The sequence below is a fragment of the Lingula anatina genome, chromosome 9 (assembly GCF_051362555.1).
Source record: "Lingula anatina isolate TDL-2025a chromosome 9, LinAna3.0, whole genome shotgun sequence".
Classification (NCBI taxonomy): Eukaryota; Metazoa; Brachiopoda; class Lingulata; order Lingulida; family Lingulidae; genus Lingula; species Lingula anatina.
This window is the reverse complement of record NC_141775.1, coordinates 8,578,966-8,604,591: the sequence shown is the minus strand read 5'-3', so window position 1 is coordinate 8,604,591 and position 25,626 is coordinate 8,578,966. Positions and strand designations below refer to the sequence as shown.

The following is a 25,626-nucleotide window of genomic DNA, read 5'->3' as shown; positions in this document are numbered from 1 at the left end:
TAAGGTGTACTTGTAAAACAGTTTGATAAAATGAAGGTTTGAGAATAAAAGAATAAAAAGGCACGTTAAGTTCATTCCTGTTATAAAATACAATAGGTTGCCGGAAGGAGTTGCAGGAAATTTACCAGATTGCGTACTCACTTTGAACGAAAATAAAAGCTGGAAAAATGAGATACGTCTATGACGGCTTGTTTAACACTAACCGTACGCGTTTACAGAGGCTGTCAAGATAATTAAGGAGTGCATAGCGGCTGGCGAAACGGGCGAAGGTAGATGTAAGAATGAAAATAAGGGAGTCTGAAATTTAAGGCGACAGGTAACAAGATGTACAAACATACTAGCGCACTGCCCAGTCGTTATGGACAATCTTCCTGCCTGAAAGTGTCTACGTTTTTTTTATTGCAATTAACTCGGAAAGTGACCTCTCCAACTTCAACGTGGATAGTCAGTGCACGTGTAATGGTTGTATTAATAGGCTGCATCATTATTGTCATTTGTCTCCCATGGAAGAGAGACGTCAAACGAACTGGTTCAGCCTCGCTCTAATGGAACGATGTGTGAACGTTACCGTCACGATTGTTCACTGCAGTTTCCGCCTCCGATTCCAAGTCATATACTTGCAGATATAATAGCTACCCGTGTCGGGTGTGTGATATACAATTCTCCGCGTGTCGGCGTGTAAGTCTAAAAAATAACCAATATATTTCTTCTGCTTCAGATTACCCTGCTCGATCGTCGATAGGAAGTCAGGAAGCAAACAAACACGATCAACGACCTTGGGAGCAACAACAAACTTGTTATTTTTTCTTCCTTTTTTAAAGACAGGGCTGCAGTTCTGATAGCTTCGTTGTTATAGGTCAACCACTTTGGTATTGGATTCAGAACCCACCACAACAAAAACCACAGCTCATTTCTTTTGAAAGCCAGGATCATCGATGGCATTATCAGCCTCCTTCATATCGACATCTACATGAACAGTACGCTGTCACGTAAATCCTTAGAAACGAAACAAGACATAGCTTATTGCTGGAGGGATTATATACGTTAAGGATTATATCGACGATCCGTTGTATTAGCCAAAGTTAACACATCGAGGAGTTCCACATTATACGACGTTTTCTATTTGCAACTCAACGTGGAATCCATCAGCATTAATCCAGCCTCCTCGAACGCGGCGTCGGTGGTAACGAGTTGACTTTTCAGGGAAGTTAATTGATGAACACAGGACTTCATTAATTGACAGGCCTCGGTTAAATGGAAATACTTACTAATGCTATTGGCCCGTTGAATAATTGATGTGGTGACGTTTTGTAAGAATGATATAGCGTTTGTTACTGCGAAAGGGAACCACAATAACGCTAGTGTTATGTAAAGGAACTGGATTTGCGGGAGTTGATAACGCTTGTCAAAATCCGCTCTCTTTTTATCGAATTACAATTGTTTCGGAGGCCGTCATTTGTATTTTACCAAGACCTGGTCATTGTCATATGCAAGTGCCAAAATGACTCAAGATTCCAGCCCGGATCACTGACAGAGAACACATTTGCAACAGTCTGATGAGAGAAGAGGTAGAAAGTACAGACAACATGCACAGTTTAAAATGGACTTCAGGTTAAACATATCCAATTGCCGTGCATATCGAATGAATTAACCAAGGGCCTCATATGCACTAACAGTCAAATTAGTAGCTCGATATGTTAACATAGAACCAGACATTAAACGCACAATACGTAAATAAACAGAGAAGTGCAGGGGAATTTCGATGCATTTAAAGGAACCATGGCGTTTAACTGACCACGACAAACAAAGGCAGGTGTTCCTGGAGACAGAGTTGACACATTGCCTGCCTGTCAAGCGCACCTGAGTGGCTTGACGATCGAGACACGTCATTCCAGCACGTGTAGAGGCATGCTTAGATGTCAGTGGACCAATCTGTTGTCATATCAGAGGCATCAAATTAATAATGAACGTCAGTGAGACGGAGAGACCTCTAGGAAAACCAATGGTGCTATTGCCGAATTGCCAGAACCACTGTTTGACAAAGAGTCAACCGAAGACAGCCGTTGGAATGGGAGCACTAAGGACGCTTGCCAAGACTCTTTACGTCCATCAGGTGATCTTGATAATTCTCGCCATGGTCGGCGAGATGGCGCAGTCAAGGCTTCTACAACCAGGTACGTTGATATTGTGAATGGAGTGTCGCATTGTGTTTGTGTGTGTGTGTGTGCCCGCGCGCGCGCGCGCGTGTGTGTGTGTGTGCTTGGAATTGTAGTCATAAGCGGCTATACATTCTAGTTTGAGGCTCTAGTTTGCGTTGAGGTATATTATAAAACGTATTTTTTGGTATGGATAGCATGTGTTCAAGATATTTTACTATTCATGGTTTGCACACATGAAAATGCACAGAAGCATGTAAAGACCCATTCACTGATATAGCAGCAGGCCCAGGAGCTTCATGTACGGGCACAGCATGCGCGCACACTCATCGTCTCACTCACGCACACACACACACACACACACACACACACACACACACAGGGGAAGATAATCACACACGACCCCAAGTCTCCTGTGGCGCACACATGCACGCGCTCTAAAACAACCACAGGCACACCGTTACAAACATGAACAAAACACATATAATGTGACACGCTTTCTTCTACGCTATGGAGGTGTGCTGTAGGCCTAAAATAGCCAATTACTGACGTGTGTTCAACACGTGCGGGTATAGTTTTGTCATATACATGTATATAAACTGGAGCGAGACCAATGGAAAACAACGAGAAATTAAAGTGAAGGAGGAGGACACTGTCAGTGATACATGTATCAGCCACATTTCAAATATGAAATATTGCATGCAGAAATAAACAAATCGTGCGTATCATAACACAGCGATATAACTAGTACCGTCACTTTCTTTTTTCTCTTTCTCTCTTTCTCTGTCACACACACACACACACACACACACACACACACACACAGTGGCAGTTTATTATACCTGTATATTACGGTGTGGCAAAATAAATATTTAATAAACAATGCACAAGAAAAACACACAAGCGTACACAGAGCTTATAACAAAATACATACATACATTCGCACGCACGCACGCACGTGCGTACACACGTGCGTCCGTGCATCTCTCTCTCTCTCTCTCTCTCTCTCTCACACACACACACACACACACACACACACACACCAGTGCTATTTGTCATTACATCACCCAGTATATACACGTACTGTACACCTTTATCATTCGATCCAAGAATCCTGCACTTGAGTTATCGGCATCCAATGTAAACACCAAAACAATTACCCATACCACCCTCACACTTAACTAGCATGATAGCGTATACTTGTACATAGATTTCCATACCCCCATCTATCCAAGTGTTATTTTCAAGGGGCCAATCAGTGGACTACCAATAATATGTTGTTACACATGGCTACCCATGACTTCTGCGGATAGCATCGATGAATATTGAAATAAGCCCATTGCCATGCTTTCGTGTTCTGATTTCCCGTGTATTGATTTTATACTTAGCGGGAAAGAGTAGAGTAAATAGTCAGGTGAAACAGTGGTATATTTGACCAAAGTGACTGAATAAACGCAGTGAAGTATTCAGCCGTGGTGGATTGTTAAAAGATTGAGATTTTTATCATGATCTTTGTGCGAGATGAGTGTGGAGTCACCGACCCACCACCCCATTACTGTATGTTCAGTGTTCATAACGTTATCATTAAAGCTATATCAGTACGAAGTGATCAAGGAGCTTGTGCAATTTGTATTATTTATTTATTTATTTATTTATTTATTTATTTATTATTGTGGTTCGTGCTATTAGATACAGGTAGTATGCAACCGGATTCACCATAAATGTACAGAGAGTCTTCTATAAAGCTGAGATAAAATGACATTCCATTATTATTAATGTTGCATTACCGCCATGCTTGTTAAAACACAGTTATATGCTCGTTGTGTGTCATTGCACAATTAGGTGATTATTAACACAGTTTTCTGGTATAATCATTGCAACATATGGTGTACTTAATTGGACCATCGGATAAAACGATAAAGAGCGACTGTCGACAGCATACTAATGATCCGCTAATGATTCGTTGCCTTAGTAACATAAATGAACATTCGAGCACGGTTTGAAATAAGAAGTTTCTTTCGCATTAATATATTAATGATTTAGATTCGACAAAATTGCACAGAGTTTTTATTTCTTTTGAAAATAATTTTATGTGTATTGGATATATAATCGTGGATTATTTTACGGAATAATAAGTATTGTAAGAGATATAAATTACTTCTTAATTTCTCTTTGTGTATTGGTAGACATAAAGCACAGCAGTATAGACTAAGAGCTCATCCAGAACCGCTGACTAACAGTTCCAAGGATCAAATATGTTCGACCCACTTGAATGTTTGTTGCGTAATCCCTGCGGGGAATCTATTCAGTATCTTATCGGGGATTAAGCGGCAAGCTTTTTAATGGAACGCCATATTTGATCCGATGATCTGTAAGTCCGTGTTCTGAATGCGCTTTAAAAGTTAAGGTGGAAAACATACATGTAAGACCAATCCCTTCCTGATATAGGTTCCAGATTGCACCATCCACTCTACCAACAGCTCCAATGAAATTTAATAGAAAGAACATCATTGTCAATTAATAAGAGAAGCATTTTCACATTTCACTTGTGACGGATCTGATAACTGAATTTTAACACGAGTACAAAAACTGGTCTCGATTCCAACAAACGGCATTTGTGCATTGGGATTACAACCTGGTCAATCTAAGTGATTTAACTCTCTGGTCCAAGGTAATCTGGGCTGTTTTTTCCCTTAAGGTATTTTGACGTCCGTGTAACGCAGCACTATTAGAAAATCCAGAGACGTGCTCCCGGACATGCTTCGACACACGATAAGATATACAAACATCGTAGAAACACTTAAACCTGTAAGACATAGGTTTTTACTAATGTAAAATAATAAGTCTTCTGGACACATTTTTACATTGACACATGCCAGAATTCTCAGAATTTATAGAGATTTCGTATCTCCTCATCAAATCATAATGGGTTCCTGGGACTAAGTGTCTTTTTCTGATTATCCAATTTAACGCGGGGAATGACGCCGGGGTGTATGTTGAGGGCGGATATAGCACATACTGTACTTTAACGATGTTCTGATTGTAAGAATTCAGCTCCTTTCTCATCTTTGGCGCTGCAAAAATATGTAAACCTTGGTGACAGGAATGGTAGTCTTAAGAATGGTAGTCTGGGGTCCTATATGATAAGTATAGGTTAGGGTTGGTCGTAGTATTGGGGTTAGTATATGGGACGAACGTCATCTGTACTGGTACAAAGTAATGTACACATACGTTTCCTAGCGGACTACCATTCTTGTCATGGCGAATTCGTTGAAGGAAATTTTGGATAAAATATATCTTCAAACCTAATCTCAAATTATGTAAACCCAAACTCATGATAGAAGACGGACACTGAATACGGTGATTATAATGCAGACAACAGCAGATCATTACCGGTCAACTGAGGTTAACACTTGGTCTCACTTCTATTCATATTTGTCCATGCAGAGACTTAAGGGTAATCATGGGTTTCATTTTTCATATGTTTTCAAATACAGTGCATTTATTATCTGACTACACTGTATTCTTAAATCATAACATTGCACTCTTTGGACGCTTTCCTTGGTCTTGATTTAGCAAAAGCAATACCAATTTCCGCCAAGCAGCAATTGCATAAAATCCCAATTTACCAGAGGCGTTACGTCGACAACCTTTGACAGTCATGAATATGTTCCTTCCAAAACAATTATCAACAATAACAAAACAGAATCAAACATTTCTTCACATGCAATCGTCATGAGTATTTGGGCGTTCCAATATTCCATCGTAATTTTAATACGAAGTTATAATCTCCAACGTAATCCAGAAGACAGGCAAATGTCACTTTTCTGTCTGACACAATTGCTTTGCTTAAATTACACAAGCGCGTTTGAGTGGGCGTTCTAAAATCCCTTCTTCTACCATACTGAATATTGTGAACTTCCAAATATAGCTGTTAACATTATTGCTGTGAAATTCAATAAGAATCTCCGGTAAATGTATATCTGTATTTTCCACATGATCTGAGCCGATCTACTCTGGCACGTGAACAGTTAATGTGGTATTCAATCGATGGGCTGCCCCAGCTTTTTTGTTTTTTCATCATTATGCGTCGGTGGATCCCATTCCCCAAGGGGAATTTACACAAAGCAAAAACAGCTGGCGCAAACAATATGCGGTGAAGTAATATCTTTACCATCACAGCTGCAAATTAAGACCCAGTTACTTCTAAACAGATTTCCAATTACCTACCTGAAGCAACTGGGTAAAGTAGGCAGTGGATGGGAATATACAATATAATGTCACTGGCAACCGAGAGAGCACTGTGATGAAATATTTGTCATATTATTTAATGTAGTTTTTATTTATTTATTTATTTATTTATTTATTTATTTATTTATTTATTTATTTCGGTACCAGTCATTTTCCAATATTTGCGCCAACGAGTATACTGTGGATGTGTAACATGGCCAAAATACGATGGAATGAGATTTATTACAGTAGAATAAGTTTTGTTACGTTGAGAATCTAAGTATGGATATATAGGTTAGATTTAGTTGTTTGATAACTGTCTAAGTGTATAGCAGATTTATCATTGTTTTACAAACCACTTACCATAATTCAAACTAAATACGACATGAGCTATTTCAGTATGATGCACGATGTATATCTATTAATTATCAAACGCTGAAAATGTTGATAGGTTTAGAAGCACGTAATGCCATATTAACCCGTCGCAGAAATAGATACATTGAAAAATAAATAGATAAACAAATAAATGACAAATAAAAAGACTCCCGGCTTGAAAAGCCCATCAATATTAAAATGAAATTTTGCGAGTTTTATATAAATTATTATTATTATTATTATTATTATTATTATTATTATTATTATTAAAGTATAAATAAATGAATAAATATAATAAAAGAAAGGACGGTACATGAAAATTTACGTGCTAGGACACATTATTTTAAAATATACACGTCTATTTCACAACAGTACGAAACTGCCATGTTTTGTTTGTCACTTTTGTGTTTATCCCCGTCACATGGTGCTTTAACCTTAGTGCTGAAAAGCTCAGCCCACCCCACGCGGATTCTTTCCCTTTTTCTAATCACCTATTATTTCAAGCGCGTTCTACCATCGGCCTCTTTTTAGACTATCTCGAAAGATGCTGTTTTATAATTACTAGAAGAAAGCCGCCAAATAATAACCGGTATAACTGGAGGAAAAAATGTCCCCATCCAACTAATCTTATTTGGCATGAAATGCCCATTTGCCTAATGAGATTGAAGCTGATCATGGTGGAAGAATGGCCGGCAATTGCCAGCCAGTGTTTATTATGTGATGTTCATATGTGTTAATAGGGCGAAGTAGCTCAGGAAATTGGTTTTTTAACGACCCCTTTTCCGTGAGGACAAAAGCTTGGAGCCCCCCGTAGGGGTGAGTGAATGGAAGGTTATATGAGAGAAAGGGTGATCATGAATAAGAAAGTTACTGCAAATGTACCCTGTGACATTACCTTTGTTTGCAGTTGCTAGGAGATCTAGAATGACTGCGCATTTTACGTGCCATAAAGAGAGAGGGTGTGATTTGGCATCTTGGATCAGCGAATTTAAAAAGTAAGAAATGGACTCTATATTTATGAGTATTGGCAAAGTACCGGAAGGACTTACTAGTATATATATAATTAACCCCCTTTTCACCATTTTCAACCACGTCAATAATGGACACAGAACCGTAGCTATTTTTTTCTGTATGGTTACCACTCCCCTCCAAACACACACACGCACACACACGCGCGCGCGTACATACACACATATACGTACACACACACACACGCGCGCGCGCGCACACACGCACTTTGAATAGACTCCCTTTAGCTCCTGTTACACCGCACTTGTGACGACTCTCAAAAACACGTTATAAAAGAAAAAGGTGAAAAATTTACGTTCATCAACACTGATGTACCAACTTGATCTTGACTGTCAAAAAGTGTCAAGCCCCAAATTTGCAAGATGGGGGTGGGCACTATTCGTTCTACAAGTAATGGCCAAGCCAAGTTGCATCAGGGGCTTAAGTAAGCGCGATGCGGATTGAATATGGCTCATTGCTGCAAAGTAAAAACACCAATGATAAAGGTGATATACATTTTCACTTTACACCAATTACTGGAAACATACGAGTGATAGAATTTTCATATTGATTTACAGGGTAAGCAGGCAGTTTTATCAACAATCAATATTATAAATTTTTGATTTATTGGTATAATGACAAACAAGGCAACAACAGCCATCACGGAATGTATTCACTGTTATTTCCTCCATTCTCACAAACATGGGGTTGAATTACATTAGAATAATCAATATTGACATTTTTGAGCTTTTTTACGCTAATGCATTATACGACTCTCTCTCTCTTTCACACACACACACACACACACACACACACACACACACAGAGAGAGAGAGAGAGAGAGAGAGAGAGAGAGAGAGAGAGAGATACATTCACATTGGAAAACACAATGGAATCCTTCATTCCCATTGAGAGGTATCTTGCCATTCTTCCTTTATTATAAATGCCACATCTCTTCAGTCTTTAACTTGTCCTGTCAGAATACCTAATTTCTTGCATTATATTGTCCTGTCATAGCATCCTGTTAATTATTTACATTGCCTTAACGTCATTACTTTGTATTTCATGTAAAGCGTCCCCAACTTCAAAGGTCATCACTACAGCGTCAGTTCTCAGCTCAGTGGCATCCGTGAGAATTTTTCCATTTTTATGGTTAGAGAAAAGTATAGAACAATTACAATTAGTACAAACCTAGATATAAGTAGATACGTGAAACAGCTTATCATGTTTTTTTAAACTTAAATTTAAGGGAAGAAAAATACAGAAAAACAAAGAATATAACACGTATATGCATCAGCTTTTTTAACAGATTTTTATCAACTAGAGTTATATCATAGATTCTGACATTTGTTAAAACATATCAAATGTCCCATGCATTATACAGAGAAAATATGTTGCTCCTCTTGATCATTTTGTTATGTGTCTCTTTTTGAGAATCAACGTATGGGCAAAGTTAAGAACACCTTACCTGTAAAGCCATGACATCGCATTTGTTGGCAGTGTGCAAGACAGCAAGCGTGTTTTTGTTTGATATCATAAGAAAAAGAGGCTTTCGTAACATTTTGACGTACATCCGTGAATTTAGGAAAAGGAAGTTATAATGCCACTTGCTTCCCTTTCTCTCTTCCCATTGATTTTTGAAAATAACATTACTTATAGGAGAGTGATATTAATATTGGCTTATAGGACATGGCCGTCAAAACGCTTTGCCGGGAATAATAAACATTATACCTTGGAAGCGCTGATCTTGGAAATCAGGCAGCCGCAACTGTAAAAAGTATTCATTGTCCACTGTGCAAACAAACTTGCCCATTACCTACATCATAACGCACAGCAGTCACGTTTTGCCAAAGTCAGTAATCTGTAAATATTAGTTATGGACGCTGAAGTTTATGTTATGTCTTACATGGAATCTTGTAAAACGTGGGCTTATTATTTAGCGAACATCACACCTGTACAAACAAACGTTCGACTTCAAACGTCGCATAATTTACTACACAATCCTAATGTGCGATCCGCGTTCCCGCTTGTGTATCCACATTATACAACATTATACACCTTTGCATCTTGTTTATGAAACACCACCAAATATACCTGTACTGTCAGTCAAACCTAAAAATTAGATACACATTCTATATTAATTACGCGATTCCAATATATAGTGTTTTAAACGTACATCTTGCAGTTGCAGTATAATGTTAAGGTATATTTATTTATTTATTTATTTACATTGATTGATGGCCATCATCCAGTGCTGTCATGGCAGTTACAAAGTAGGCATTTTTATCGTTTGATGTGTGCGTTTTGATTTACTTGCGTTTTGACATCATGAAGAAATATCTAGTCTACAGTAATCGCTGGTGCTTGCCGGGAAACATCGAACTTTGAGAGTGCGTAATTTTGTCTCTAAGAAAAACGTGAGTTTGACTTTCATATATATATATTGCAATCATTTTATTCAAAACCACTTCAGGAAGAACGTTTTGAAGGATTCTTCAATAGCGTTTGCCTTACTAATAAATAATCTTATTTGATAAGTCTTCAATAGCTACATGTTCCTACTTAGCAGACCTTGAAATCACACAATTTTAGACTCGTACAAACAGGAGTGTCAAAAACAATTGATCTTGGAACCTTAAAACCACAGCACTTCAAACTAGAAACCGCAGTCATACAGCAAGTTGATGCGGTACGCACGAATGGAAACTGTTTTTCCGCAATACAAAAGAAACACTTAACCGCACATTCTATTGATTTGGACTGTGTGATCTTTGGTGAATTAAAGAGCATTGGGTCCTGAGAGATTTATTATCAATTACATGGCCTTTTCGATCGTTCATTTAAATCGTGATAAGGAATCAAATTAGCGCTTAATGATCATGATGATGATTATGGCAGAGCAACTTACCAATTGATAAATGTGCAAAAGAACCATTCCCACTCTTCAAACCGGTTTAGGTTTGAGACCGAGACTAGATAAGAGTGTTGTCATGGACTCTGTATGTGTTTATTGCATGTTGTCAAGCAATAAACCAGAGTCGTTCATTTCAACCATAATGTAATCAGATATATGGCGTTAATGATGTTGATGATAATGGTGTCGTTGATAGTTATAATGATGACCATGGATTTGATGATTATAATGATGATGATGATGATAATTTTGATTTTTTTTTTTGACGAAGTTCATTTTGTATATGACGCTGTGCTTGTTGATGCTTTTGTTGATGATTAAGGACATGATAAAGATGGTGTTGGAATTTAATGCTGATGCTGTTGAAAAAGACATCGGTGATGTTGCTGTTTGTGTTGATAACAATGATGTTGGCGAGAGAAAGGCTGGCTGAGTGAGGTAACTGAGGAGGGTATTAATTAATTCTGGATGTCTAAAAAGACTGCAACGTCGCAGAGTTGCGTTGATTGCATTATACTGTACTATCAGTAATAGAATTCAACAATATATGAATAAGCAGTATTGCAAGTACCGTATTAGCGATTGGTATCTGTAGGCCTATAAGAACAATATGCTACTATTCTAAAATTAGGCGACGTTATAAAGCAATCAACCACCGGCACTGATTGCAATGGATTTTCGTAACCAAGGCGTGTCAGTTCATTTTTCTTCGTTAATGAAAGGGACAGCATGCGGTTCCATGTGTTATACAATGCGTTTTTCGACATCCATGCTCTATTTTGACTCCTAAATTTAACGTGTTACAGTGTTGGTGATTTCTATAACTGAGACCACTGGAAATGGGACAGATGCGAAAAAGAACCGATTTTTGTTACTTAATTTGCTTCTGTTTGCGAAGAACCAAAATTTGTGAACAAACTCGTACATTTAGCGATGAAATCAGGTCACCACCGAGTACTGACAAACACAATTAATGCCTTCAAAATAAACGAGCAACTCACGCACGATTAACGCTGTATACTGTATTGATTTTATGCTCTTGCCAAAAGCATGTATTCTTTGTTGATTAAAGTAGAATATAAAATAAGATATATCACATATAAAATAGAAAATGTCAAGAGCACGACAAATTACATTTGTTCAGTTGTTCAACATGGGGCGATATAATTTTAAAGGACGGTGATATAATTTCATCTACATTAGCGGCAGTGTTATTTGATTTACCAAGACATGACATAACATTTCCGGAATTGATAATATAATAAAATATGTCCCTGGGATCAGAATAACGTAAGCTCGGTATCAGCGGAATAATCTGGGACTGAGGGAGACGAATTGGTGTTTCATTTAATTCGAGGTTTTATGACTTTCACACCCACGAGTCACGTATTTCATTATCGGTTTCATTTTCCTGTCATCTCGTCCTTTTTATTCATCCCTTTTTCATCTATCCATCCATTCTTTTATTGATTTTCAAGTTTATTAGCTTAGCCCCCTTTCACGTCAAGCGGTATACTTAAAGGCGCATTCCAGGGGTTTGAAAATCCCCAAAATGCTCAATTTTGCCAGTCACAGCTTCTTATAAAACCTGACATACACCTTAAAATTATCTAACCCCCTTTAGTATATTTTCTGGAGCGTACCCGATGTTGTTATTTTCCAATAGAGCTTACAGGAAAATGGTCACTTTGACAATGACTGCATGGCCAGTTATTTTAAACTAAAATCAACCTTGAATTTTACCAAAGGTCAAATCCAAGTGCAGCGAGGGATAGATAAATGATTCGTGAGTACGTGAAAATTGTTTATTTTCCCTGGAAAATCCATTTTGGCATATAAATCTCATGGAGTGTATCTTTACGGGATACGATGTGTATCTCTTATGGCTAAGATGTAAACTGTACTAAAGGTGGTTGGTTTTACGTCCTTTCGCAAGATGTCCACAAAAAATTCGCTTCGGCCATTTAGTTAAGTTGATTCATTTGCTGTGCTGGAACTCTCAAAGAGTGGAGACTGTTCTGAAATAAAAAGTAACAAATTATAATCCTCGATGTGAAAAGAAGCCTAAGCCTTTATCGTCAATTTGAAATCGCTCGATCGTTCCATCCTTCCATCAGCCACGGTGCTATCAAGATGGAGAACTAGATATAATGTTTGATGTCGAAAATAGAATAAATCATCAAGCAACAAATTGGCCAAATTGCACTTCAAACGTGTGACACAGTGCCAAAGAACCTCATTTCCTCAATCCAAACAACAAGGTTAAGTCATAAAGGTCTTCTCCCTATCAATAATTTCTTCTTTAAATGAACTGAAAATTTATTACCACTTCACGCTATGCTGTATGGATGCAGTGACATGCAATCAGTGGATTAAGGTTTTTTTTCTCGGCTCAGAAATGCCATTAACTACTGACACCTAAGATATACTGTATGTTATGCCATTGCTGCTCGGACACATAAAATAATAATAATAGTTATAATAATAATAATAATAATAATAATAATAATAATAATAATAATGGTGGTGATGATGTTGATGATGGACCTAACGTGTTTTGGTTCATGTAAAAGCTGTGTATAACTCCGTACTGATCTTCCTTGAAAACTTTAAAAACGATGTATGTATACCATTTATATTTCGTTTACCTAATTATGTGAGTTCAAAACAAGTTTTCACATGACAACGCTTATCAGTGGAAAAATTGCATAATGTAGCTGAAAGCACGAATTGTAGCAGGAGAGAAACGTGTTCGTAAACTGGTTGTGCTTTTTAAGACTGATAAATTACATAGAACGTCCGTCACGCAATATCAATGTACCTGGTAGTGTATTCTGATTGTGTTCACCAGCAAATTAAAACACTCGCAATTATGAAGTCATTTGGGATTATATGGATGCAAGCAGTTTGCATTTTTGTCCATCTGCAGATGTGATGGCAGTAAAAGTAAAAGTTTTTACATGCGACAAACTTAACATACAGATGCGCCTTTGAAGATATAGGCCTACTCATTTTACGATTTATCGCGCAGCTTATGCTACGAATTGAATTTCAGAGAAGCATAAATGTTGGTTATTTGGATATCAGGTAATTAAATATATTGGCGTGTAGAGAAATGGACGAATTAAAGGTTTTTTGAAGTGGCGCATTAAAACGAGGGATAAAGCCATTAACAGGCGTTTTTGATAAAAAAGGATGGACTTTATTCTCCGGTTCCCGGGACAACAAAAAGTCCCATTAATCACTCCGAGCCTTCACGTCCGCAACTTTTTTGTCAGTTAATGGGAAATGTCAACCCGTAAGTGCACATCACAAGAACAACACACATTGACGTCTAATCGACCGTTGAGCTCGATAATCTTCAGAATGGATGATCACATATCAGTCATTGGGAACCATGGCTGGATTTAGTGGGCATTGTACTCAAAGACATTGCGTGCATTTTAGACCGCTTCAAAGCGAACGTAAAGCTTGGTAACGGTATCACAGTTACGTGACTGATGGGGTTGGTGAGTTGCGTAATTGATTCTGAAAACCGATTTTTCATCGGACTCTGTCGAAAACCACTTTTCCATGCACGCCAGAAAGATTAATTGACCGATTTATTAGCCGTATGTCGGTTTGGAACCAGTATTGGGCCATTGGTATCTTGTTATCAAATCTGAATGGAATAAAATAACTTTCTACTTGGTTAAATAGTTCTGTCACCTCACCGTTATCAATCCTTGTCTTTAGAGCGCAATTTGCGATCAGCAATTAGTTCAGACGAATGGCAATTGCCCTTTGAAGCCAACAGTGGTTCAGGATTTGAGCCGGTCGGCGCCATGCAACATTTCCAATATCATCATTGGTTGTATGAATACTGTGTCGGTTCCAATATATATCAGATATTTTGGTTAATGGTGATTGCGACATAAATCGAGAAAAATACATTGGATGAATACAGTTGGTTCGTGTAAAGCTTATCAGACGTAATTTGATCCAATGCGTATTCGCCAACAGGCAGAACACGTGTAATTTAAGGCAGTCGGCCAGTTTTCTCCTAACATAGCAAACTTTAGCACCAGTGAAATCACCTCCTAGCTTTGTGTTGTCTGAGACATTCCAAAAAATGGGCTCAAACTCAAATTCAAGCTCAGATATAATAACGGTACATGTTGGCCCGGTATACATGTATGTACCCCAACATTACACGACGTAAAGGTAAATAAAACGCTGTATGTCCTGCTCGCTGCTCGATCAACATTATATTAGGTGTGACTGCAACTCAATCTTACTGTAAGAGTCTCGCTGATGTCTCAAACACGCGTAAGAGAATGGCAGACAGACATGATTAGCTTTAAACATCAAAGCGATGATCTTAACATGGGATTTGTGCAACAGTTAATAGGCGGAAAAATACGGAAAGCCGCATATTAATACACAGTGGTTGTTTCAGAATATCGATCGTCATTAAGCTATGAGAAAATATAAACCACGCCAGGGTGGAATTAGCCGTAAGTGACAGACAGCGCCATAGACTCTATGTTATGTTTTCCTGGCCTCATCAACATTGAATGTTCATAAGCGTTTACGACTTTGCTTCATCTTCTTCCAACGGGGATTTTATTTTGAGAGCTGACAATGTTGGACGGCTGAGTATAAGTTGAGGTAAATTCAAGCCATTTCATTCACTTTTTTGTCACATTTATGACTTTTGAGAGAGGGCAGTGTAGGACGTCCGTCTGTAAGTTGAGGTAAATTCAAATGAATTTATTTACTTTATTTTCACATTTATGACTTTTGAGAGCTGAAAATATTGGACGCCTAACAATAAGTTGAAGTAAATCCAATTTGTCTTATTCATTTTTGTCAGATTGGAGACTTTTTAGAGCTGGCAGTGTTGGACATCTGACAATAAGTTGATGTAAAGTCGAATCATCTTATTTACTTTATTGTCAAAATTAAGACGTTTGAGAGTTAATATTGTTTAACGTGTGACTGTAAGTTGAGGAAAATTCAAGTCTTTTTTATTTACATTAGCGTCAGTTAAGGCATAGGTGACATATTGGTTAAATAGGTTAAACGATGGACATGGGTTTGGTTTGACCTTGACCATCAGCTGCAGGTGGTGGTGGTGGTGGTGGGGGGGTCTCGATAATCGACCCCAAGGTTTACCAAACCTTGTGTACCTTGGCCCGAAACCGTTTCACATTTGTCTGAAAAGTTGTATGGCAACTACTGTCAGAGAATGGGAACACTTCTCACGAACGGCGGGCAAGAACAAATATCATTTAACGTAAAATTGGGTCTAACGAACCAAAGGGCAACTTAAACTTATGAATGAAAATAAATGGTTTAGACGGGTTTAAATTTTATCAATATAAGTAGATTCGTTACTAACAACATGACAGTTTGTAAATGCAAATATTAAAAACATTGCAAAATGCAGGTGTAATTCAACGTAGCTCGTATTGTCTTGCTTTTTTAAAACCACACTTACCATTCAGGTATTGGTATGTTAAAGACCGTTGAGATCATGAGCATAAGTTTCCTTAGTTTGACACCATTCTACTAGATTATCTCCGCTAAAGAGAAGGTTAATGTCATGACTTTCATGGGTTAACAAATCGTTCATAGGACCGTGGAATGTTTACAATTCAAAAAAGAAAGAACTGAGATTTATTCCATAAAATAGATGAATTAAAAACTTCTCTGCTTGGGTTTTATATGAAATAAAGGAATAGAATTTTCAATCCCATCTTCCGAAATATGGACACGAAAATTTGAAGGAAATATATACCACAATAGGAAATAATGGTATATATATATATATATATATATATATATATATATATATATATATATATATATATATATATATATATGGAAACCTTAAGTACCCAACCAAACAGACTCATCAATCCTTATTGTTCTCGGTGTTAGGAAGCCTTCAAGAATTGTAGGCAAGTGAAACGACTGTTATTACATGATCGATACAATGTAATTATGATACAATGATGCACAGATTGGTATCGATAAAAACATGACATTACATTGCTATCACGGCATCTGCAAGTAATATATTAATGTCTATCACTATTTGGTTGGAGTATCTTTTAAAAGATCTGCTAAAGAAAGAAGCACTATTATTTATGACGTAATTTTTTTTTCATTGTCGATATACAGTCCATGGATATATATATTTGATTTGCAACGGAATTAATGTATATTCCCAACATTTTACAAAGTGAGATGATCACGATTTATGGAAAGTTAATTGTTTAAAAAATTGGTCTGAACATAATATTATTCACAGTCAATCTTTTAGCCCACCCACGAAAATATGTCAATCAACATAATGTCCAATCATTGTGATTGTTACGCAGATTGGCTCACTTGATAATCGCAAAGGAATTGCCGTCAAATCATTAATTGTTTTCCGTGATTGATACGGTGATATAATGATATAATAGCATTCGCCGTCTCCAAGCAGAATATTGATCTGTTTTAACTAGCCCCAAATGATTTGGAAGATATCATTCCCTGCTTTTTTTTAAAGACTATGTGCTTAAAATGATAAGGTGATGGTTTGTAATAAAACTTGGAGTTCTAGGGATTTGTTAGATACCCCAAGAATACGACAAGCGAGTGTAATTTTCTTCAAACCAATATGAATCAATGACTTCGCCTTGGAATTCTGCTATTGACTCGAATTAATTGCTGTTTGCGTTTCCTTGGCCTCTTTTCAAAATATAAAAGTTTGACACAAAATCAATTTTAGTTGTTTTTGCATTTCGGAAAACCGCTAATGCGTAAAAGAAATTACATTTTTCAATAATTTGTGGCATTTCCGCCGTTGATTGACGGACTGGCGCACAATTGTCTGGGAATGTTTGAAAGGAAGCCTCAGCGTTCTACACGGAGGTGGAGCGAGTCGTTGCAAAGTCTGTCGCTCTGGCCTGTCAATAATAGCTTCCAATTAACTCAACTGCCAGAGGTATTAGCACGGGTGAATGTGTTAATTTTCCGGGTATTAATAGCAACTAATCTGATTCTATTTTACGTCGTTAGGATGATATAATCCCCCGATACGTCCCCTTGTTCAACACTGATTGCTTTCTCGCTCTAAAGATGAAGTGCAACCTATGAGATAACAATGGATTAATAATGAAAGGCACCTGTAATTGGATTTTACGACTTGATTTTCAATAACGTTGTAATGAGTTGCAACAATGTGTTATCAAACTATGCTTGACGTTTTCTATATCTGGAAATGCGTGTTTCTCCTGCAGTAACAATAACCCATTGAAACTAGTGTCATCCGTAGGGTACAGCATGCCTTATGGATGCACAAATAAACTCAAAATTAAATTTGTATACAAAATCAAATGAAGCAAAGGTCTAGATCTAGAACAGTGTGTCGTTTTGGTTCTAGATGGTGCAAGGTTTTAAACAAGCACATCGTACAACATAAGCCAAAATTCGGATGTGATATCTTCATTCTAATTCAACTAGAAACAAATGTCGTGGCAAGGTAAAATTAAATGGATTTTCAGCTTCGACAAACCACTTGTACGTGTTTGTGTAGGTTATTATTGTTACGCCGCAGTTATTGCTCTGTCGCGTAACTCTTCTTGTTCAGGTTATTAATGTGTGCTTTACACTCAGGACTGCTGATAAATCATTAACCCGCGATGTGCACTCTGAATGTTCGCGATCTGGACTGCCTCTGCCTAAGAGCTTGTCGGAATACCTAGGTCCTGAAAAAAAATCGTGCGTTAACTTTACGATTACAAGCTTTGGCTGCTCAATTCATACCACGATAAATGCAAAGTTCAGTAAATTGCACGTTGATACTCTCAAAAGCGATTAAGAACATCCAACAAAAGATCTAGTGTGAATGGTTAACAGAACACACAAGCCGGAAGTAGGGAATCTTTGGGACGTTAATTTCAGTTTAGAAAATCAAGTACTTGCTTAACGATTGACTTCGCGTTGTAAATGCTAGGCGTAGGTCAGCGAATGACGCCATCTTGACTAGTTTTATTAATATGATCGGTTAGGGTCTGATAGTTCATATTTTCTAGAGGTCATTTGGCGCAGCGGGTGACATCGCCTCGAATCAAAGTGTTTGGTTGGGTGAAATAGCGTTATTGTCCTTAGAGATAATAAAAAATAAAGAATAACACAAGTAAAAAAACTGTTCTGATAAATTGCTCGTAACCCGTGCTTGTATATATTAAGGGGAAATCGGACTTTGAAATGTTTTTTTCACTAATTAATTTTTACATAAATGGTAGTCCTTTGGTTCGAGGAAGACTTTACACATTTTAGCCAGCTACTGGCGTTTGAGAGTCCTCATATATAGCTAGTATGCAGTCCACATGTAGTCCAATTCTGGACTAACAATGCCCCAGCTATTTTGTCACCGGAAGTCTATGATGTCACTGTTAAGTAGGAATAATCTCGCACACTTTAAGTTTGTGCCATGGTAACATCATGGAGTTTAAGTATTTTGTTGCGTAATCTTCTCAGAATCTCGTTTGCCTTTCTTATTATAGCAGATAACTCCTTATCCATAACTGTGCCGTCAGTTTTTACAGATATGTTCACTGACATATAGACTGATGTAAAATGGATGTCACCGCATGCAGTTTCACTGTTCACAATGGCCTCTACAAATTTTTCATGAATATCGCAACCGCACCACATATTCACTGTAGGCCATATAGAAGAATATTGGGTTCCTTGTTGGTTTGGCTAGTAGTGAAAATTGTGATGTTTCTTTTCATTATAGCATTTGGTTTACTTGGTAGAAAGTATGTATTTATATACCTGTCTCACAACAAACATTCTTCGATCCTACACCCACATACATAGGGAACATACTTAAAAAATTACGGATGGCTGTTGAATTGAACTGCACTTCTTTCTCTTTGCAATGACCTTCCGTCTTATTTGATTTGTTATTAGAGGTGACAGGCGTTGCTACGTATATGGTAAAGTCTATTTAATGAATGTAAAGTAATGAGATCTGCATTGTTATTCTGGTAGGAAACATCTGGTCTCGAAGAATGTTTTGATTTGTACCAGGTCTCTTAGGAGTTGTCCCAGAATGAGGTACAAGACTACGGCTGTATTCCCAGAGCTTTTAGATCGATCTATCTCCGCGGGGAGTCTCACTTGATTACTGTCAGATAATCCGGCTTAAATGTCCGTCCCGCCTACTACAAGCTGTAAGAGGGTAATTAACTTTCGTTATTCGCTATTTAGCGTGAATCCCCAGGGAGTTAGGGCGATCTAAAGTAGATCGATCTAATCTCTGGAAATGGGGTCTACGATTGATTTATTGTAGGAGTCCAAGTCATCGTTTTTCGGTGTAAAATGAAGGTACTGGCGTCTTGCACTATGATCCCATTTGGAAGTGACAATGCCGGATGGTACATGTATTGCTTTGTGCAACTTACATCATTTTCTCAATTTCGAAAAATGTTGTTTGAACGTGCAATTGCATGTAACTGCTTGGTGAATCAAACCTCCACCTCTCTCTCTCTCTCTATCTCTCTCTCTCTCTCTCTCTCTCTCTTTGTGTATTAGTGCGTGTATGATGTATTTGTCCGATGAACAGACATTTAACACAAGGCAATTAAGAAATAAAGTGTTCACGTGGCTCCTTTTATCCTTCAAGACAACATAAGCAATAAATGCATTTGCCAGCAAATGATCATAAACACCAAAACACTGGGGCAAGATCAATAAATCTCGATTAATTACCAAGGCTTAGGTGCAGTTGAGTGTTGTGCAAGACCCTTAATTGTGGCACGAATTATTATTAATTTCTTTATGAAGGCAAATGAAAAGTAATGTTCGCGCAGAGTTTGTCAGAATTCAATTTGCAACTAGACTGAAGGAAATTGGCATTTATCCATTTGTTTTGCTTTGACAATCGTCTCTTTGAATTTTTTTTTTCATTTTTCTGCATAGCATGTGATAGTGTGTGCGTTTTAAGTGGGATTTTATTGAAAACCAGCGCGTCCTATTTGGACAACATTACTGCATGCTTATAACCTATGAGGGCCCTTGACACCTGATTCCGTTAATTGAAATATATGATTCAGCCGTTAAAAACCTCTCAGAAAAGCTGCAAGATTAGATATATTGTTTCAGTTATTTTGTGTTGGTTCTACTATCGCATTAATAGCTTTTACATATACTATATTGGATTTTGAACGTGGAAGTACAGTGAGGGAGATCAAAACGCTAGGTTTAGGGTTGGTACCCAGTGACTGGAAATGATGGCATCGCTCTGTAGATACTTAACGGAAACCCCACCGGTCAATAAATGTTTAAAGGTAACAATTTCTTTTGGCAAAGACGTAGAAGCAAAAATTATATTAATAATAAATAAGTTCAATCTATGGTTTCCAGTCGACCGTTTTGTTAAAATAATCATACGATAAAAAACGTAAACCCTTGTAAACTCTCATAAAGTTGCTAAAGTGTCATAAGTTTTCAAATGCAATATTCCCCCGTCTTGAATCCTTCTGGTAATTTGTCAGAATACCTCCTTCAATTCCGCCGTTCTAATAGGCTGATGAACACCTTATATAGCTGATGAAGATCCTATCGACCACGCTCGCATAGCCTTCCGAAAAGCGCACTGGCTCCTCGTTTGCGTCCATCACCCATACCCAGTAGGTTAGTAGTCAGACACGAAAAATCTCATTATATATAACGTGATCATTTGGAAGCAGAGGCAATATTTCTACCTAGATTGCTTTCAGAGAGTATTGGCACAACAACTGATGTGGTTCAACGAACAATGGCCATCAAATAATCCATTATGATATCACGTAAACTGTGAAACTTTCTGGTAAAAGTAACGGACATTGAATCTATAGGCAACTCGCAGAAAACGAATACAGAACTTTAGTATGTTTCATTTGCGTTTCAGAAACCTAGCACACGCATGCACATTTGAATAAAATGTGTTTTAAATCACTGAGCATGTGGAGTATTTAGGGTCTATCTTTCCATTAACGATGACGCGTATATCAGGACAGTCCTTGAGCGAGCATCTTCTTTTAAGATAAAACCATCTAAATATACACGCCCGTGCGTGTCGCCGTGTGCTTTTGCATAGTCCATGGCTCAAATCAGCTTGTTGCTTCCTGGGCATTAACTTTTGACGTCATACAGCAGCATTTTTTAAAGCTTGAGTACCATTAAAACATTAAGATTGCTTCAAGTAGGAAGTAGGCAATGATAAAGGAAATGTGTGTTTTCGAAGTGAAAAAAAATCGTTCAATAAAAATGCTTAAATGGCATTGTGTGTCAAGAATGGACGATTGTTTGAGTTCCAACCAGAGTTTGTTTCTAAACAACAGGGTGAATATTCTGTTTCATCCAGCATTGTGATATCACACCGATATCACATAAGAAGTTAAAGAAAAAAAATAAATCTAATACTTGACTTAGGAAATAATAAAAGCAATGGTCAGGCGTGACCAGCTCACTGAGTCCCAGACATCATTTCTATCTTGAAAATCGTTGGCGTAGGTTGCAAAGTCGAATCGGTGTTTTAATTATTTAGTATGATCAGTACTCGAAATTAATTTTCACGTTTTGCTTTGAAACGTAGCATTTTATCCCGATCAACACATTCTATTCGCACTCTTATTGATACCGGTACTTGTGCTGTGTAAATCGTAATCAGTCAATATACAAACTGGCAAATAAATAAATAAATTTCCCTTCAGAAATTTCTCATACGCCCCCCTTTACTACAAAATGATCACCCCGATCTTTCCATGAAAATGAAACAGCAAAATTAATACAAGCTGTTTCAATCGTAACGAATGTTTGCTCTATACCATGAAGTATTTAGCTTTATATCAACGAAATATAATCTGATTTATTTGACTTTTCTTCACCCCTTGGAGAATTGTTGACTACTTCCTCCTATCCTGATTGAAACTTATCAAAAGGACACGTCAAAATAAAATCCATTTAGCAATATGCCATATTTTCTTAGATTCCCGTGAGATTAAGCGCCGATTTCTGTAAGTGTTACCTTAAAATGTCAGACCCCTAGAAGCACAACTCAGCGGAGGTGTTTCTTCGAAATTGACATCCGAGGCAGTAGACCTTCTCTTCATGAATGATTTATCAAAGTTGTTTCTTCCATGCTATCGCCATATCTCAACCATTAACCACACTCCACAAATTGAAAACTTAGTTATCCTTTTTCTAATTTATCTTGTGGCGCTTCTGTACTAGTATTAATTTGTATGATCGACTTGAATGTACACTGTTAATAACGTCCATAGCACAGTCATACATATACATATGTGACTTTCTTATTCTGAAGATGCAAGCACACATACAGAGAGGAAAACGATATTGCCATGGCAAATATGTGACGTCATATATGATTTCACAATAATTACGAAATGACGTTATGTAGATGAGACTGTTGTGAACATGCACAATACCAAGAGCGAATAAAGAGCACACGATACGCGTATCTCTGAAACACACTGTTTGAATTGAAAAGGAAAACAATAAATCACTGGCATTTTATCTTTTTATTTTATCTTCTGCCAACACGGAAGCGCATGACTGAACGTAAAATAAAAGATAACACGGTTTCAAGTGCTTCACAGGTCACGTCATAATAAAACCTGGCTGCATAACAATGAACGCCATTCAACGATTATATAACCATTCACAATAAAAGGGATAACAACTGTTTGCATGAGATTTATATTTCACAATAAAAATACTGTAAACAAACTCATAAAGATATAACAAATTCCATTTTACCAGCAAAATGTCGGTTATGGTAATTATTCAAGAATCTGTGCTTGCCATCAGACCACGTGGTCCCTCACAGATGGCTATAACTCCCTAATAATCTCTTAAGAGGTAATTACAAAAGAAAATAAGGAAAAAAAACATGGACTAACTTTGAATGTCGGAATGGATTCACCAACCATTGGTAAGTATGGAAATAACATCCTTTACCCCGAGAAAATCGATTTTGTGAGCAAAACGACCGGTTGTTTTCCCTTTGATTGTTTTAGTGAACAGGTGTACCTCAATCAGTTAGTTAATGGGTTTTTTTAACAAGCTAAGCAGTACATTTTATTCCGTGGACATGCACCCGTAAGGTTAAAATCGTGTTTCCTTGGGCCTTATTCTAATACCTTTAAAAAGAATGCAGCGTAACACTAAAGAACATCGACAATTAATCTCATTGTGTTCAAACTTTGCGTCGTGTTTCCAGATTCAAATCGTGACGATCCTCACAGTGTTATTAAATATAAACGTGCCGAGAAACGCACTGAGGCTTTAACTGTGTTTCTTAAACCAATAATCACGTTGCCATCCACCAATAGGTTCAGATTAACTTCTACGTACAGAGTTTACCAAATGCATTCCATTTATCATTTTCTTGTAGACAAGTGCCGACATGTAATGAGAAAAATGACCATACTCTTGGTCTAAAGAGCCTTTTCAAATAGCCTTTGCATAAACACATGACTGAACAAACAGGGTCTCTCATAAGTATTTGTATCAGTTTTAACGAATACGTGATAAGACCGCAATAGCGTCTTCACAATTACAACCAGTGGTTATGGTGTTCCCACAGTTTTGAGGATCACCGTATCTTTTACACGCAGAGACTTTCAAATCATCGAAGTGCTCGCATTTGGCAGAATTGTGTTCATCGCACTTGGAGACAGATTGAAGGCATATGGACTGGAATTAGTGAAAGTGAATTTGACTTTGTGTTTTTTAAAAGTCAACTGCATGGAAGGTCATTGAACTGGTTTGGATCGGCAGGGAGACACATTGGTGTCGTACTGTAGTTGTCGCTTGAAACTGTAACACGCAAGTATAATCCAAGTCCAACAAACACAGAGCGTTTTCTAACGTTACCATAACGTTACCGTAATGTTTTTGGTTAATATAAACATTATGTTATCGTTAGAATAACGTTCTGTGTTTGCTAGGAGTATGGTCTGGCTGGTGTGCGTTTTGATATCGGGGTAGTTTTTAGGGTACTTAACCAGTAGACATTAATGTCACGTTTGTAACTGTTGAGGGTGTTGTGTCACACGACATGCACGCTGTGTTTTGGATAATAGATAAAATAGTTTGAGATGCGACCACAGGCGTGCTTGAGTGTGTGTATGTACACACGCATGTGTGTTTGTGTCCGAGTTCGTATGTGGGTGGGTGTGTGTGTTATTTAATGATATTCACATTCTTTGATCACCTTACGATGGTCATAAGCAAGACGTACGTACGCGTACATGAGTATCGGCACCGTGAAAGACTTAATTAGGTGACGCCTCACTTTTCTGTTCAAAATTTAAAAAGAAATATCGTGGGTTGTAACCGTATTTAAGGAAAAAAAAACTATTACTAATACTATTAGTATTTACGGCGTTGGTGGATGAACGGGTGAATCTGTGTAGGCCAATTCTGTACGCACAAATTCGATCCACTATGGCGAAGTATTTGTTCTGGAAAATTGTGAAGGTATTATGCAATTAATATACATGGTCGAATTATAGTCTTGTTTCCTGCTATTTGATATCATGAAGATTAAGTGCAAATCTTTTGGATGAAGAACATTGATGTGAAGGTGGATATTCTGCATCAAATTCATTTGACATTTTGTTTGTGAACATAGCACAAAGTTTTTTTCCTCTGATTCCAATCGATTCTGCTGGAAATCTGAACCTTATATTTTATTAGGACTACAGCGGTTGATTATTTTCTGTCGTGGAAATAAGGTCAATTTTTTCAGGTGCTAAATTCTCACATGGGAATGCTAAGCAGCCATAATCTGTATTTTTGCGCAATAGAATAAAAACTTACGTGACGCAATTATTTCTGGTATTAGAACACGATATTGCCAACATGCCGGCGTTGAAACGTTTTTTCTGC

At 37.5% G+C, this 25,626-nt stretch overlaps 1 protein-coding gene across 4 annotated transcripts in view; it reads left to right on the top strand.

Moving 5' to 3' along the window:
- Window positions 1–25,626, top strand: part of LOC106155120 (uncharacterized) — a 45,004-nt gene that overhangs the window by 12,431 nt on the left and 6,947 nt on the right. For 3 of the 4 annotated variants that reach the window (XM_086995995.1, XM_013529795.2, XM_086995998.1), the window contains exon 2: window positions 719–2,174. In XM_086995995.1, coding sequence (XP_086852121.1) covers window positions 1,964–2,174 — 211 coding nt within the window. In that variant the 5' untranslated portion in view covers window positions 719–1,963. Of the gene's footprint in view, window positions 1–318; window positions 2,175–25,626 lie in introns of those variants that run through there. The other variant, XM_086995997.1, reaches the window with a different exon arrangement.